Source organism: Telopea speciosissima, chromosome 11 (assembly GCF_018873765.1).
Source record: "Telopea speciosissima isolate NSW1024214 ecotype Mountain lineage chromosome 11, Tspe_v1, whole genome shotgun sequence".
Classification (NCBI taxonomy): domain Eukaryota; kingdom Viridiplantae; phylum Streptophyta; class Magnoliopsida; order Proteales; family Proteaceae; genus Telopea; species Telopea speciosissima.
In genome coordinates this window covers 27,940,349-27,958,155 of record NC_057926.1, presented here as the reverse complement: position 1 = coordinate 27,958,155, position 17,807 = coordinate 27,940,349, and the positions used below count along the sequence as shown (strand labels likewise).

At 38.6% G+C, this 17,807-nt stretch overlaps 1 protein-coding gene across 1 annotated transcript; it reads right to left on the bottom strand.

The window, feature by feature from the left end:
- Positions 1-15,964: 15,964 nt before the first annotated feature.
- Positions 15,965-17,353, bottom strand: LOC122644912 (aspartic proteinase CDR1-like). The gene has a single exon (XM_043838278.1). It carries the CDS (start codon positions 17,351-17,353, stop codon positions 15,965-15,967), a length of 1,389 nt encoding a protein of 462 aa, XP_043694213.1.
- Between the last annotated feature and the right edge of the window lie 454 nt (positions 17,354-17,807).

The following is a 17,807-nucleotide window of genomic DNA, read 5'->3' as shown; positions in this document are numbered from 1 at the left end:
GTTGATATTCTTTAACTCCTTTATGGTAGTTATCTTTGATCTCCATTTGGGAGGTAATAATCTAAAAATCTTTCAAACATTCTCGGACTTGGTGTATGTCTTCCCTAAGCCCTTCAACTTGTTTATAATATTAATAAATCTCAAACACATGTTAGCAATATTTTCATCTTCTAACATTTTAAACAATTCATACTCATAAACAAGTTTATCGATTTTGGATTCTTTTACTTGTGTAGTTCCTTCATAGGAAGCAACAAGTGTAACCCAAATTTCCTTAGCAGATTCACACATAGCAATTTTATCAAATTCAGATTCACTCAATGCATATTGGAGAAATGTGATAGCTTTATAATTATGCTGAGTTTTCTCTTTATCAGCGGAAGTCAGTTTAGTTGTGTCCTTAGCTGGCATAGTTTCTTCTTTAATATTTTTAGTGAAGGTGTATGGTCCATGTTCAATAACATGCCATATATCAAGATTATGTACACAAGAAAAATTCTTGAATCTAATTTTTCAGTATGAAAAATTTTCACCATTAAACAATAGAGGTCTAGACATATTTAGTCCCTCAAGTGCATTTGGGTGATGTGATCCCATAGATCTTATAGTCTCAAGTCTTGAGCTTCTGCTCTGATAACAAATGTGAGATAACCTGGAGGGGATGAATAGGTTATCACTAGTGAAGTTTAACCTTTTTAAAATTATCTTCCAATTTAAAGTTAAGAGTAAAGCAAATTAGAAATAAAAAGTGTAAATAAGAAGACATAAGATTTATAGTGGTTTGGCTAATTCCAGCCTACATCCACTTCTCTTAATCTTGAGAGAATTTCACTAGTATCTTCCTTTCAGTATAATAGGTGGAAAGAATACCTTTATAATATTTTTCACAGGATAAGAGCATCCTAACTCTTTTTCATAAGATAGGAGGATCCTAACTCTTTTCCATAGGATAAGAGGACCCTACGTATTAATCTAAGTACAGTCTAGATTAATACACTAATACTTTGTCAAATCATAAGCATAAATAATGAAATAAAATAACGAAAAAGGTAACAGTTACCTAGGCAAGGAGTGTGACATTTACTCCTTACAAGTGATAAATGATATGCTATGATGCTTAATGCTTTGACCTTCTTTAGAACTTCTCTTTAGAATGAAAGCTAGTAGAGGTCTTGAGTGTTGAAATCAATCTTAGATAATCTTGATGGAGACTACTAGACTTCAATCAATGGAGCTGATCTCTCGTCCGGGTCTTTTCCAACTTATACTAAGGCTTTTAGGGGTCTTTAATTCGCCTCCTAGAGTCTCTAATTATGCATGAATGAATGATATACAAGTTTTATTAAAATTCATGTAATACAGTGCATTTGAAGTGAGTGCTTAAAACTTTAGTCTTGAGTTTCAATTTTCTTCAAGAGATGTTCCTTCAATCTTCGAAGGTCTTTTCAAGGACTTCTTTGCTTGATGGATTTGACGTGTCTTTGAAGTCTTGATGTCCATGTTTTGTCTTAAACATCCTTTAAGCCTTTTAATTCTTGACTTGATTCCATCGTCAAAACTTGTTAATCATAGTAATACACAATGTCTTGTGCTTGCACGTTTGTTATCATCAAAATAATCATGAAGGACGGGAAGTATTTTTCCCAATAGAGATGGTTCCCAGGGGTTAGTAATACATGTAATTAGGTCATTATAATAGGTTTACATTATCCTAATCATGTTTTTCCATATTGGGTGATGGATTGGGTTTAAGCAAGCAAGGCCAAGATCAGTCTCATAACTTCATCAAATCATACAAGCAATATAGGAATAGTCATATTAGCCTATTACAGTAGCAATCCCAAGCCATGAAGTAGGAAACACATCATGCATGTAAGGATCCATGGCTCTATCCTACCATTCATGTATTATGTACATGGTTTGGCTTAAAACTAAGCTATATACATGGCTGGAACATGAAGTCTAAGCATTTCTAGATTTGCAATGGCGTAGATGACGAGTAATACATAGAATTTAAAGCATGCATGTAAGGATCTATGGTTTCCTAAGCATTCTATATGGCATTTACATATGGGAACATGGTAGGACATGGCTACATGGCTAACTTCTGGAATATTATGCTAGAACCAGAATGAGAGACATGGTAGGGGGTTAGGATGGGCTCTAAAGAGGTATACCTTCAAGGCTTGTAGAATTCGGCCAAGGTCCAAGATCCCTCTCCCTTTCTTTCCTTCTTCTTCTCCTTCCTCTTGCTTCTCTCTTTCTTTCCTCTCCTCCAACGTTTTGAACAGTAGGAGTCTATGTCTAAAGCTGAGTCTTTTATTTATAGGCCTTAGTCTACTAATTTCTATTTGGCTAGGGGTTGTTATAAGAAAAACTCATTATTTTCTAGCTTTTCTATGTGTGAGGATGGGTAGGTAGGTCCCACATGGATTCATGGCTGGGGGATTGTTCCAACATGTCATTAGGAATGTATTAAGGTGATCCCCATTGCAAGACATTGGGTTCCCATAAGTTTGGAATGAAAGTTACTTGTTTCAGCAACTCTGGGCCTTTCACTTGGCGTTTGGGAATTGCCTAGTGAATCACCCAGAGAATCCTATTTTGTATTTTTGCATTAATTGAAATGAAATTTCAGTACTTAAAGGTATAATTGGACAGCGGTTTCTTCTAACATAATGAAGTTCTATAAGTCTAGTTTCTAACAAAATTTGAATCAAAGAAAATGAGGTTTGGATGATGGAGTTATTATTTTTATTAAACAGGGGTCAAACTACCAAAATAGAAGAATTCGATTTTTATTAAATAGGGGTCAAACTATCAGAATAGAAGAATTCAATTTTTGACAGTACTTGAATTGAAGTTTCAGCTCACTTAGAGACATAATTGAATAATGGTTCCTTCTAAGAAAATGTAGCTCTATGAGTCTAGTTTCTAAAAAAATTTGAATCAAGATAAATGAAGTTCGGATATGATGGAGTTATATCATTTAACTAAGCGGGGGTCAATCTGCCAAAGTAGCAGAATTTGATTCTTGAGTTGGGATTTAACATGCATGTATGGAATTGAGTTCTCATCATCAAATCAAACATGGAAGTTGATGTTTGGTATGAAATGTTTAAATTCAAGCATTCATGGTGATCAGGGTCAACATTAGTTTAACCTAGAACTAGGATTAGGTCCTATGGTTGGGTTTAAGCATGCATGCAAAGGAATTGGGTTTATAATTTAATCAAATCATGACAACCCAAACATGCATGATGATAAATGGTTCATTCCTAGTTATCCTAACATCTGAATTAAATTCTGGGTCTAGGGAAGAATAAAAGAAAGAAATCAGGTGTGAGATTGGAGCATGCATGCATGGTATTGGCCTTCCCAATTGTATCTCCTTGGACAGATTTAACATGCATGACCAAGGATGGTTTAGTTCAGCCTAAAATAGAATTGTGCATGATGCTAGGTCTAGGTAAGGGGGGTAGAAGGAGAACAGAATTGGTTTAGAAACTCTTACCTATGCTTAGCACTTGGGTAATCAATTCTCTTCTTTCTCCTTGTGGAAACAGTGCTAAGTTACCCCGATTGTTAATGCCTTCACGTATTAACCTTCCCTACATGTTTTATAGACCTAACGTGTCATATATTCTGGTAGGGCCTTAGAAATCAAGGGATGAAACCTACCTATGGTTGTACTTTTGGTGGTGGACTATACAGTTACAAGGAGTTGGTGTTTGCCTTCTTATTGGTGTGTAGGTCCTCACTAGCGGAGCTACCTCATTAAATTCAACCACGGGATCAATGCACCACAGTGTATAGGTAGCTTTGACCTTGAGTTCCAAACGTTCAACTAAAAATTAGAATTAGGCCGTATTTTTTATCACGGGTTTAATACAATGAGCCTTAAAGAGTTAGAGTGATGGTTGTGGGACCTTCAACAGATGCATGTAGTAGTAATGCACTTGAGAGGAGACAAATTAGAGATCTATAACAAAGTATCAGTGAAAGCCATTTAAGTTATTAACAGAGAATGGAATTAATATCACCACATCGTCGAGGACATAAAATTTATAATTTAAAAATTGTCTACCAAAGCATGGTTAAAAGGCTACCTGAAGATCCCAAATTAAAAGGAAAAGTAAATGTATAACTAAAGGATGTGAAAGGAAACAGTTGGCGCTTTTGTTATTCACTAATGGGGAAAAATTGAAATGTTTTAATGCGAGTGGCAAGCCTGGCCGTCCATGGAATATTTTTATAATTTGGAGGTGACTGCCAGAACGTCTATCAGAGAAAGTGAAAAGATTTATTATAAATTAGGAAAAGTGAGTGGACTCTAATGATGTTATGCCAAAGGGGGTTCAATCTAGTGTATGGGCATTAGATTGGGTTAGCATAGTATGTGATAGGTTAAAGGGCTTAATTTAACACGTTCCATCAACTCTGCAGCGTTTTGGCACATCGGTCAAGTACCTAACATTTGGTATCAAAGTCGGGCACCATGTCACAGGTTTGAGTCACAGAAAGGGTTACCAAGGAGAGGGCTACATGGAGTAGAGTGAAAATCAACAAGAAAGGGCTATCAACTACTAGGCAAAAATCAGAGGACAATGTGGTGGTCTGAAAATTTCATTAGTATGAGGTCAAACCCGATAATCTATATAATTCCAGTATTCAATCTTAGAGATTTAGAATTTATATCATTAATGATTTTTTTTTGGTAAGATAACATTAATGATGGAAGATTTTATTATTGTTCTTTAAGAAAAAGGGGAATGTCACTATTATTAAGATGTTAAACTAGTCTGATTAATTCCAGTATTCAGTCAATTGGTTAACTTGTTGACCTTATTATGGGAACTATATATCTTTTTTGTTTTCTTTTTGGTTTATCTATTGAACTTGCCCCATAGGACTTTGACTATAGGTACTAGAAAGTGACCGAGTGATATGGGGCAGAGAAGTGGGAGAGGGGGAAAGGGGTTTTCTTAAGGCACAAGGTGATGAGATAAGAGTCGAACCGATGACTTTTTATGTGACTACATTATTAGCATGGCACCAATCAACCATCAATTATTTTACTTTAGTAATACTGCCAAAGGGAGACGACTCTGAAGGAGGGGAGACGATGCAGAGACCCTCATTACTCGGACCGGAGAGCATAATGGACTTGGTGATCTAATCCTTCACAAAAAATGAGACGAATGAAACTCTAAAAAGACACAATTATTGCTAGCAAAATTTCACTAAGAAAGTAAAGACTTTGGAGGGAACATGGAGAACATCAGATAAGCAGAAAGAAAGAGAAGAGGAAGATGATAGAGAAGCAAAAACAATTTGAGAGATAGGGTGACCTTTACCATTGCCAATGTGAAGTTGATCTGGACTGGTGTAGTTAACAACAGAGGGAAGGGATTGGAGATTTGGGGTGACATGATGTGTAGCACCTATGCTTGGGTACCAGGTTAGGTAGAGGACGGCTAGTATGGGGTTTGTAAGAGAGGGGGATTGACATAGTGACTGGACAGTGGGGGAGGGGCAGGTAAGATGAGTAGGGTACGGATGGGGCTTGATAATGAATGGGTTTGTGATAATAGTGGGTGGAGATAGTGTGGTTGGTACAATTATAGATGGAACATCATAATTGATCACCCTGGTTGGGGAAGCGACTCCCCAAGACTGTTGATCTAATGGCATTGTTGTCATTGTTGGCAACTTGGTGGACAGTAGTGGTGTAAGGAATGTGCTAAGCTTGTCTGCAAGTTGGGAATAAGGAACACCATGTGAGCCTTAAAGCTAATAAATAAAGTAAGTCCCCATGGCATGTGAGCTTCCAAGAAGAAGCCAGAAAGCATGACCTAGAAAATGAAAGGGGCAGCAAAATCTCATGGCATGTGAGCTTCTAATGAGAAGATAGAAAGCATGACCTAGAAAATGAAAGGGATAGCAAAATCCCATGGCATGCGTGAGCATTCAACATTTTATCATATAAGCATTGCCAATAAAAATAAAAGGGAAAGAAAAAAGTAAAGCTATAGAAAGGCAAAAACATTGGGTGCCTGACTCTTCTTGCAAGCCAAGTGATGCACATGGAAAATGCCCATAGCTCTCTAAGGGGTTTCCAATTCTTGACAATCCTGCTTAGGATGACATGACTCCTTGAGGTATGTCTTGGTAGCACACAGTAGCATTGTAGTTTTATTTATGCTTATTTTTCATATTTGCAAAGTATATTTTCCCATTGCATGAGTGTGTGAGTGTAGGCCACCTTGTTTAGTTAATTGAACATGCTCATAATCTCATAAATATTATATTTGAGGTCAAACAACCTTGCTCTCAGAGATCTGGAGGTTTTGTGTATAGTTCATGGAAAGCATCTACAGGGTTGAAGAGGTGATGGCTTGGTTTGAGAGATGAAATCTTAATATAGAGAGGTTTCTAGTGGTTTAAGCTCTTGGTGGCTCTTATTTCAGTGTATTGGATATGTTCCACGAAAGTTCAAGGTCAAACTCGAGCTACATTGCCTCCTCAAGGTTCAAGTTTAAGATTTTTGAAAATTCAAGTCAAAACAGTATTTTTCTTGGTTTGGAAATTGATTTGATGATTAGTGGGACCCATTAGTCTTTCGAGTGGCTACACATGTTTAAATTCTTGTTGGTGATGTGTTTCAAGTGCTACTTGAGCCAAACAATGGTTATTTGTGAAAATGACATATTCAGTTGCAAGTTTTCAAGTAAATTTGAAATTCAGCAACTATGATTGTGAAGCCTTTTTGGGACTCTTGAAAAATGTGTATATGAGAGAGAAAAGACAAGTGGTTTGTGCCAACATGTTCACAAAGTTTTTCTCTACAAGGGTGAACAAACCACACAGTCATTCGAGCTACAGGCTGATATGTGTGAAGGCCAAAAGAGTGCATTAAGATCATTGTCAATGAGCTGGACAGCAAGCTTGAATTGATTTTGAAGAGAGAGAAAGAGGAGAGAGAGTGTGGACCCCACCTGGGGGTGCCACGTGTCAGGGAGTAGTAAGGTGGCATGTCCACCTTGGCATTTGACTGAGTTAACATGGCCATATGGCCATCATAGCCTTGACAGCATGGCTATACAAGCACTAGCCCAGCAGCCTAGCACCATGGGCACACAGCATCCCAAGCAGTAACCCAGCAGCTCAGCCCCATAGGCACAGCAGCCCAGCCCTCTTGGGCATTTTGTCAAACAGCTTGAGTATGCTCTTATACTCAGAAAATATTTGGAGGTTTTGAAAATCAAGCTACTGGAAGTCATTCTCTGTAGTAGGTTAGTGAATTCTTTGGAGCATCACATGGGAATTCCAACCGTATGGATGTGAAGCTCACGTGGCAAATAGTCGAAGATAAAAATTTAAGGTTTTTCTAACACGTGTACAAATCATGGATGAGCCATCGTTTTCCCAAAAACACAAGCATTTGTGTGGCTGAGATTGATCTTTAAATCTGAATTAGAATCTCTTGTTCTGATTGGTTGATCTAAATCATAATCAATGCCTGAGATAGAAGATTCTAAATTGACACCTCACAATTAAGCACATGCAAAATTGGTACACTTAAGTGATGACTTCTCATTGGTGGATCAGGAATCTAATCTGATGGCTCTGTTTTAATCTCATATCAAAGATAAGGATCCAACGGCTTATGTGTCCTCCGCTCCCATTTAAAGCGAAAGACGGAAGATCAAATCTTATTTTAATCTGGGCCGTCCATACGATCTGATTTAATGGCCCAGATTGACTCAATCTTTGCCTCAAACTTTGGGCTATGTAAAAGTTAAATTTTGGGATTTGTACAGAGACGCTACCCCCCATATGTTGACGTCCTCTACGTAGTGGTGAAGTCGGATTTAGGGTTTGATGCCTCTGTGATTTAATGTTTGAATTTTCTCAGAGAAGAAGGCATTTTGAGTAGATCGATGCATTGGGATCTGTGTCAGAGGCTTACAGGACATGCCGCACGCTACTACTGATGTTCAGAAGGTCTGCATCGACAGTGGTTGTAATTCTACTTCGTTCTTAAGGTAGTTTTTAATTCAAGTTCCCCGTCTTATCATTTAGTCTTGTTGGGGAGTGAGGTTCATGTAATTTTGAGTGTTGGGAATTTGGGTTGATCATAAAAACTCACTTTTAGTGTTTAAAGCTTACTGTGCTGATACAGTTAGGTGTGTGGGAGTATTTCCTGTGGCGCCTGTGTCATATGGAACTGTGTTGAACCTGTGTAATATGATTTTTAATAGAAGTGTGCTGAGCAAAGCACGAAACCCGTGAGGGTATTGCTCCGTGGACGTAGGCCATTATGCCGAACCATGTATATGCTTGTGGTGTGGTTTGATATTTTATTTTGAAGTGCTTACTTGCAGAGTGGGTGTGGTTCACTAGTAGACCAAGCTACTTTGTAGTGATTGGTGCATGACCACACGATTGTGTGTTGGTTGTTATAATCTAAGTTTGCAAAAAATTTTAATAAGCACAGATTCACCCCCCCTCTGTGCCGAGTGCCATTCATCAATTAGTGTTAGAGCTAAACTCAACATTAGTCAAATCGACAGTTGAGAGATCTCTCTGGGAATAATGGCACACAGTAAAACCTCAGGTTATGGAAGGGCACCACACTTTGATGGTACTGAGTATGTTTTCTGGAAGAACAGAATGGAGACCTATCTAGGGTCTTTGGGGTATGGTGTTCTCAGATCTATATATACCGAGTTTGAGATGGCAGATACAGAACCGACTGATGAGGTAGAAATTAAGAAGTTTGAAAATAACCTGAAGGCAATGAATGCACTTGAGAGTGCACTAACAAACACGGAGCTTGCAAAGGTCACAGATTGCAAGACCGCCAAGCAATTATGGGATAGGCTTAAGGGTGTGCATGAAGGTGGCCAAAGGGTCAAAAAGTCCAAGCTTCAAGTTCACAAGGTAAATTTCGAAGGATTGAAAATGAATGAAAGTGAAGATATTGAAGCATATATGGTTAGAGTCAATGACGTTGTAAATGCTATCAGAGATCTAGGTCATACATTGAGTGACTCAGAGATTTGTCAGAAGATACTCAGATCACTTCTTCCCAAATATGACTCCAAGGTTCAATTATTGAAGATCATGATGATATAGACAACTTGGCATTAGATGTTTTACAAGGAAAGCTGAAGTCTTATGAGATGAGAACTAGAAAAGGAAAAGGCAAAGATGAAGATAACGAGATTGCTTTTAAAGCAATGAAGAATCTAAATATTGATGAAAATTCTGATATTGAGTTGGATAGTGATGATGAGGCTGAAGCAAACTTTGTTAGAAAGCTGACTAGAGGGAAAGGCAAGTATTAAGGCAAGCTTCCATTCAAGTGCTTCAGATGTGGTGATATTGGTCACTATGCTACCTCGTGTCCTCAAAAGAAGAAATTCAGAGGCAATGATGATGAAGACAACAACAACAGCAAAGAAAAATTCAAAGGGAAGTAAAAGTTCACTAACAGAAGATTTCCCAAGAAGAAGGTCTTTATCTCAAAGGAGAGTGATGACTCCTCATCTCATTTAGAGATTGATGAAGATTCAGACAGTGATATCAGTGAGTGTCTATTCATGGCTTATGAAATCAATAAGGATGAAAATCAGCCTTAAGAAGAGATAAAGGAAATGGAAGCTATAGTGGATCTTGAGGGTGAGTTGGAACAGGCTCTTGAGAAGCTTGATATTGAGAAGAAAAAGAATAAGAAGTTGGTCAAGGTCTGTATGAAACAAGAAAAAGAATTGGAGAGTTTAAAGGATAGCCAGACAACTTTGACTGATCTTGAGACTCAACTTTTATTCAAGGTTACCCACTGCAACAAGCTTGCTCAAGAAAATGAGGTTCTTCAAAGCCAAATCAAAGAGTATGAAGATAAAATCAACGACTATGAGCTGATGTGGGTTGAACTTAATGAGTTGAAACAGAAAGTTAGAAAATTTGATGAGAATGGAGTATGTCAAGAAATTCAGCTCACTCAATCTCAACTAAATGAGTCAAGTCAAATTCTTGAGAAGATCATCAATAATCAGAGACCAGTTGGCATGAAATCAAGTTTGGGGTATGTTCATATGGAATCATCTGGGAATAATGAGCAACTTACCAAAAACTTAAAGAAGATGGATTTTGTGAAAGAAGGCAGCTCTACTGATGCAAGAGGAAAAGCTTCCCATGCAACAAGTAAGGGGGAGCAGAAGAAGAGACACCAAGAGCAAAGAAATCAGCAAAAGACCAATGCCTCTCATGTCAGATTCTATGGAACATCCAGGTTTGGAAGGTCAAGATTTCAAGGCAAAAAGAGCAACTACTTTCCTGGTTATTGTTTCAAGTGTAACACATATGGGCATAAGATAGCCACTTGGAAGTTTAACTCAAAGCAAGTGTTTTTCACTAGTAAGAACTCTTTTGCACCTTTGTTACAAAATATGGTGTGTTACAATTGTTGCAATCATGGTCACATTACTAGAAATTGCAAACAGCCCATCTATTTCTCTCCTATAAAGAAGTCAAGTCAAAAGAAGACTACAGCTGGTTCAGATGTGAAAAAGCAAGTTAAAAAGGTTTGGGTTAAAAAAGTTTCAAGAGGAAAGAGTGTTAACTCTTTGGTTGTTCAAACTGCTTTTAGAGCTCAAGATAAGGCTGTTCCATGGATCCTCGATAGTGGTTGTTCAAGTCACATGACTGGTGACAAGAACAAGTTTGTAGAGCTTAACCAAAATGAGGGAGGGTCTGTTAATTTTGGAAACAGTGAGAGTGCCAAGATAGTTGGCAAGGGCACAGTGCATCTAGATGATGGGAAAGTGAAGACATCTGATGTTTTATATGTTTCAGGTTTGAAGCATAATCTTCTCAGCATTAGTCAAATGTGTGACAAGGGTCATAAGGTTAACTTTGATAAATCAGGATGTGAGATCATAAAATCAAAGAATGGCAAACTCGTGGCATCAGGTGTGAGGACTTCAGGAAATTTGTATGCATTGTCAGATAGCACAGGTGGATCTTGCTTGGTTAGTCAAGAAGAAGAGCATGAACTTTGGCCTGTGGTATCCCAAGAAGAAAGGATTTGAGTTGACAGCCTACTCAGATGCAGATTGGGCAGGTTGTGTCGATGACATGAAAAGCACTAGTGGAGGTGCATTCTATCTTAGAGAAAGTTTAGTCACATGGTATAGCAAAAATCAAGACTTAGTTTCTCTTTCTATAGCTAAGGCTGAGTACATGGAAACTACTTCTTGTTGCACTCAGATACTCTGGATGATCCAAATGCTTAAGGTCCTCCATATTGAGCAAAAACTACCAGTGACTATCTATTGTGATAATACAAGCTTAATTAATATCTCTAAAAATCTAGTCATGCATTCCAGGACCAAACACATAACCATCAGGTATCATTTTCTAATGGAAAAGGTAAGTAGTGGAGATATTAAACTTAACTATGTTCCTACTACTAAACAGGTGGCAGACATTTTCAATAAACCCCTTCCAACATCTACATTTGTATATCTTAGGCATAGACTGGGAGTAGTTACATCAACCTCACTTTAGTTTATCATTAGCATACTAACATAGGGGGAGTGTGTCTGGTTACTGCATATTTTTTTCCTTCTTCTTTGTCAGGTTGGGTACCCCTTTGGTCTTGTTGTCAAAGGGGGAGCGAGTCTTTGAGGTAGGAAGTGTGTTTGTGTACTGGTGTATTGCCAACAATGCCAAAGGGGGAGATTGTTGATCTAATGGCATTATTGTCATTGTTGACAACTTGGTGGACAGTAGTGGTGTAAGGAATGTGCTAAGCTTGTCTGCAAGTTGGGAATAAGGAACACCGTGTGAGCCTCAAAGCTAAAGTAAGTCCCCATGGCATGTGAGCTTCCAAGAAGAAGACAGAAAGCATGACCTAGAAAATGAAAGGGGCAGCAAAATCCCATGGCATGTGAGCTTCCAATGAGAAGACAGAAAGCATGACCTAGAAAATGAAAGGGATAGCAAAATCCCATGGCATGCATGAGCATTCAACATTTTATCATATAAGCATTGCCAATAAAAATAAAAGGGAAAGAAAAAAGTAAAGCTATAGAAAGGCAAAAACATTTGGTGCCTGACTCTTCCTGCAAGCCAAGTGATGCACATGGAAAATGCCCATAGCTCTCCAAGGGGTTTCCAACTCTTGACAATCCTTCTTAGGATGACATGACTCCTTGAGGTATGTCTTGGTAGCACACAGTAGCATTGTAGTTTCATTTATGCTTATTTTTCATATTTGCATAGTATATTTCCCCATTGCATGAGTGTGTGAGTGTAGGCCACCATGTTTAATTAATTGAACATGCTCATAATCTCATAAATATTGTATTTGAGGTCTAACAACCTTGCTCTCAGAGATCTGGAGGTTTTGTGTACAGTTCATAGAAAACATGTCCAGGGTTGAAGAGGTGATGGCTTAGTTTGAGAGATGAATTCTTAATATAGAGAGGTTTCTGATGGTTTGAGCTCTTGATGGCTCTTATTTCAGTGTATTGGATATGTTCCAAGAAAGTTCAAGGTCAAACTCGAGCTACATTGCCTCCTCAAGGTTCAAGTTTAAGATTTTTGAAAATTCAAGTCAAAATAGTGTTTTTCTTGGTTTGGAAATTGATTTGATGATTAGTGGGAACCATTAGTCTTCCGAGTGGCTACGCATGTTCAAATTCTTGTTGGTGATGAGTTTCAAGTGTTACTTGAGCCAAACAATGGTTATTTGTGAAAATAACATATTCAGTCGCAAGTTTTCAAGTAAATTTGAAATTCAGTAACTGTGGCTGTGAAGTCTTTTTGGGATTCTTAAAAAGTGTGCATATGAGAGAGAAACGACAAGTTGTTTGTGCCAACATGTTCACAAAGTTTTTCTCTACAAGGATGAACAAACCACACAGTCCTTCGAGCTACAGGTTGATGTGTGTGAAGGCCAAAAGTGTGCATCAAGATCATTGTCAATGAGCTGGACAGCAAGCTTGAATTGATTTTGAAGAGAGAGAAAGAGGAGAGAGAGTGTGGATCCCACCTGGGGGTGCCATGTGTCAGGGGGTAGTAAGGTGGCATGTCTACCTTGGCATTTGACTGAGTTAACATGGCCATATGGCCATCACTGCCTTGTTAGCATGGCTGCACAAGCACTAGCCCAGCAGCCTAGCACCATGGGCACACAGCAGCCCAGGCAGTTGCCCAGCAGCTCAGCCCCATGGGCACAGCACCCCAGCCCTCTTGGGCATTTTGTCAAACAGCTTGAGTATGCTCTTATACTTGGAAAATATTTGGAGGTTTTGAAAATCAAGCTATTGGAAGTCATTCTCTGTAGCAGGTTAGTGAATTTTTTGGAGCATCACATGGGAATTCCAACAGTTTGGATGTGAAGCCCACGTGGAAAATAGTGGGAGATAAAAATTTGAGCTTTTTCTGACACGTGTACAGATCATGAATGAGTCATCGTTGTCCCAAAAATGCAAGCATTTATGTGGCTGAGATTGATCTTTAAATCTGAATTAGAATCTCTTGTTCTGATTGGTTTATCTAAATCATAATCAATGGCTGAGATAGAAGATTCTAAATTGACACCTCACAATTAAGCACATGCAAAATTGGTACACTTAAGTGATGACTTCTCATTGGTGGATTAGGAATCTAATCTGATGGCTCTGTTTTAATCTCATATCAAAGATGAGGATCCAATGGCTTATGTGTGCTCCGCTCCTGTGTAAAGCGGAAGACGGAAGATCGAATCTTAATTTAATCTTGGCCGTCCGTTCGATCTGATTTAATGGCCCAGATTGACACAATCTTTGCCTCGAACTTTGGGCTATGTAAAAGTCAAATTTTGGGCTTTGTGCAGGACGCTACCCCCCATATTTTGATGTCCTCTACGTAGTGGTGAAGTCGAATTTAGGGTTTGATGCCTCTGTGATTTAATGTTTGAATTTTTTCAGAGAAGAAGGTATTTTGAGTAGATCGATGCATTGGGATCCATGCCAAAGGCTTCCAGGACATGCCGCACGCTGCTACTGATGTTCAGAAGGTCTGCATCGATAGTGGTTGTAATTCTACTTGGTTCTTGAGGTAGTTTTTAATTCAAGTTCTCCGTCTTATCATTTAGTCTTATTGGGGAGTGAGGTTCATATAATTGAGTGTTGGGAATTTGGGTTGATCATAAAAACTCACTTTTAGTGTTTAAAGCCTACTGTGCTGATACAGTTAGGTGTGTGGGAGTATTTCTTGTGGTTCCTGTGTCATATAGAACTGTGTTGAACCTGTGTAATAAGGTTTTTAATAGAAGTGTGTTGAGCAAAGCACGAAACCCGTGAGGGGTATTGCTCCATGGGTGTAGGCCATTATGCGAAACCATGTATATGCTTGTGTTGTGGTTTGATATTTTATTTTGAAGTGCTTACTTGCAGAGTGGATGTGATTCACTGGTAGACCAAGCTACTTTGTAGTGATTGGTGCGTGACCATACGATTGTGTGTTGGTTGTTATAATCTGAGTTTGCAAAAAATTTTAATATTCACAGATTCACCCCCCTCTCTGTGCCGAGTGCCATTCATCAAAGACCATTCCCCCCACGGCCCTGCCCATCCCGCTGCCAGATGCGGAAGACTAGGAGTCATGGGAAATAGAGGGAGTACCTGTTGGGGCAGGCGGGAGTACTTGTTGGGGTAGGCATCTTAGATAACATCAGCTTATTAATGGTGGAAGAGCACAGGAACTCGTGACTGAGAAATAGTCCATGAAATTTAGAATAAGGAATAGCCTTTTGGAAAATAAGGAGAGTAGGCACAATATCCTTGAAGTTAGGATGAAGAGCGCGAAAGACATGAATGTTGAAATCCTTAGCTTGTAGTGGTTTCCTAGCAACTGCTAATTCGTCAGCTATAGATTTGGCATATTGCAAGAACTGGGAAACTAGTTCGTCCAGTTTGAGTACCAAAACTTTAACGTCAAGATACAGAGATAAAATTCTGGTAGTAGTTACGCAGCCAAATGCTGCTGTAAGGGCATCACAGATTTTGTGACTCGTATTTTTTCCAATAATAAGAGGAAGGAGAATCTCTTCAATGAGATAACAATAAGGAGACTCATGAGAGTTGCATCTTTTTCTTCCAATAGGGTAGCAGTAGAGGTTTCATATGGGCATGGCAGAGATCCATCAATGAAGCCAAAGATTTGTTAGACCTTGAGAAAGAGAACAAGTAGGGTCTTCTAGAAGAGAAAATTCTTGGGAGTCAGTTTGAGAGAGAGAAAATGGTGAGTTGAGTCGAGAGAGGGGGAAAGAGAAGCGGTGATCAGGAAGATGGTGGTTGGTGATGATGTAATGGGGGGAATTCAGTAGACTTGGAGGTGAGGAAGAAGTGAGATTGACTAGAGAAAGAGGGAGAGAAGATGGTTGACTAGGGTTGAGCAACTTGAGCCTTTGGTTGCTCTGATACCATATTAGAGCTGAATATTCCGATTTGTATTTCACTCACTTCATAATAGTTATATATACAAGGAGAGCCTGAGTTGAGATTTGGTAGGAAATAAGGTTTCCAAGGTGAGTTTGCATAATAATAATCTTAGATAATATGGTAACCTAAGATTGAGTTCTCATGTAAATATGGAAACTCAATATTTGGTCATGGCAACTTAATATATGGTGAATACCTTGAAAATGGTTCCCAAAGGAACAACTCTCATTTCAAAATCAAAAGAAGCCCTAATGCTGCTTAAAATTTCCTCAATTTGATCTTTGGTAATTAAACTCTTTACTAGAGAAATTGGATATCAGACTAAAGGGTCATTTAATGAAATTATTTAATTTGATTATTGAGTAGAAACTATTTCAAAGGAGACAAAAATAATTTATCCTGCATCTCCTTGGCTTCAAGATGAAGAGGCATCCACCCTACTCCCAATCTCAACTGCAAAAATCTTAAACAGGGGACCCACAATTTTGAGGAGCAAAGCGAAGAGCACCATTTACTCCTTGTCTTCTATCTCCCATTTCCAAATCATAGGAGAACTTGTATTGCGTTTGCTGAAAAGCTCCAATCATTGTAACAGGACCTGATTCAAGTGCAACACAAATATAATCTCTCCCTGCCACAAATATACCAGTGGGTTGCACAATAAGGTCAGCTCCTCTGAAATGGAATGTCATAGTTGGATACCTATTAAAACCGGATAGGATAGGGAAGCAAAGATCTAACATTGGCACATCTCTTGGTTTACTTCCATCATTGAATGGTTGAATATGAAACTGTGCGAAGTATTGAACAAAGCCAATTCTCACACGAGCATAAACATTAGAAACAAGTATAGTCATAGGACATCCTGTATCTATGGCAGAACCCCCAGAGAAGGATGCCTGTAGTCTAAGGCGAATGTTTTGGATACTAATATCCTGCAAATCCACATAGTATAGTTGTTCATGTAATCCTCTCAGCAATGGTGTTGAAAGCACTTGTGATCCTACCATCTTTGCACCTTCTCCAATATATAACTGAGAATTTGTGTGCTCAGAGATAGATAGGCAATAAGAGAAACATTTTTTGCCTACTTGTTTCAAGAAGGAAATAGTATGAGTGCCTGAAAACCCTAAGCCCAAAATCCCACCAATTTTATTCGGTTGTCGAAAGTTATAGTTGTAGTTCTTAAAGGCACAACCCAAGAATAAATTATTGTAAGATTCCGTACCTCTAAAATCAGAAGGGAAGGTTAAGGTCTCTCTTACAATGGCTCCCACTGTTAAGGGCGCTAGGTTGCCCCCATAACTTATTCTGAATCCACAAAACGATTGAAAGCAATCATGGTTTGGAAGTGGACAGGTTGGATCACCACAAGGAATTGACTTGTAACTCTGAGATGTTCTATATGGGAAATTGTCTTGCTGTAGGGGAATGCACGGATCGCAACCGTCACATTGAACCCATGTTAATTCACTTCCAGTGTCGACCATCAAGAAATATGGCAGCCCCTTTTGGCCAGGAAAAGGTGGAAATGAACCTATACCTACTTGGGCTACATAGAAATAATTACTAGCATATTGCACTGGTGCCACTATGTCATCAACCTCACTGCTACCATTCCAGTTTCGTTCTCTCATCGTGGAGAATAGATGATGCATACGTCTTTCTGTGCCCTGAATAAGTAGATCAATCTTCTCAATATCTGTTATGTTCCCTGGATAGAAAGGTGAGTGAGGGGAGAATGGGTGAATGAGACTTAGCATGATGGTCTTGGGACCTTCAACAGTGGCATGTAGTAGGAAAGCACTTGAGAGTAGAGAAATTAGAGATAACAAAGTCTCCATGAAAGCCATTGAAGCTATTCAGTGACAAGGAATGGAATGCCACTACAATGGCCGAGGACATGAGATTTATAATTGAAAATTTCTACTAAAGCTGAGTTTAAAGGGGTGCCCACATATCCTAAAATTAAATGAAAAACTGAGAAAGTAAATGTATTCTTACCAAAAAAAAGGGGTAAGTAAATGTATAATTGAAGAATGTGATAGGAAACGTCTTACTTCGATGCAAAAAAATGGATAGTTTTTAATGTGAGCAACAAACCCAGTCAATCCAATAAATGCTTTGCTAATTTAGAGGTAACTGCCACAATATGTATCAAAGATTTATTATGAAGAAAAGTCTCTGTAGAGGAGTGTACCACCTATGCATAGACATAGAGGGGGAAAAATGACCACCTTGCCCCCATGAAAGGTAGAAATCCTACCCCACTTGATGCTAACATGCACTCATTGGCTTACGCTCATA

Bases quoted from the DNA above. Each gene is read 5' to 3' on its own strand.
- LOC122644912 (XM_043838278.1), bottom strand. From the start codon at position 17,353: ATGGCTTTCATGGAGACTTTGTTATCTCTAATTTCTCTACTCTCAAGT.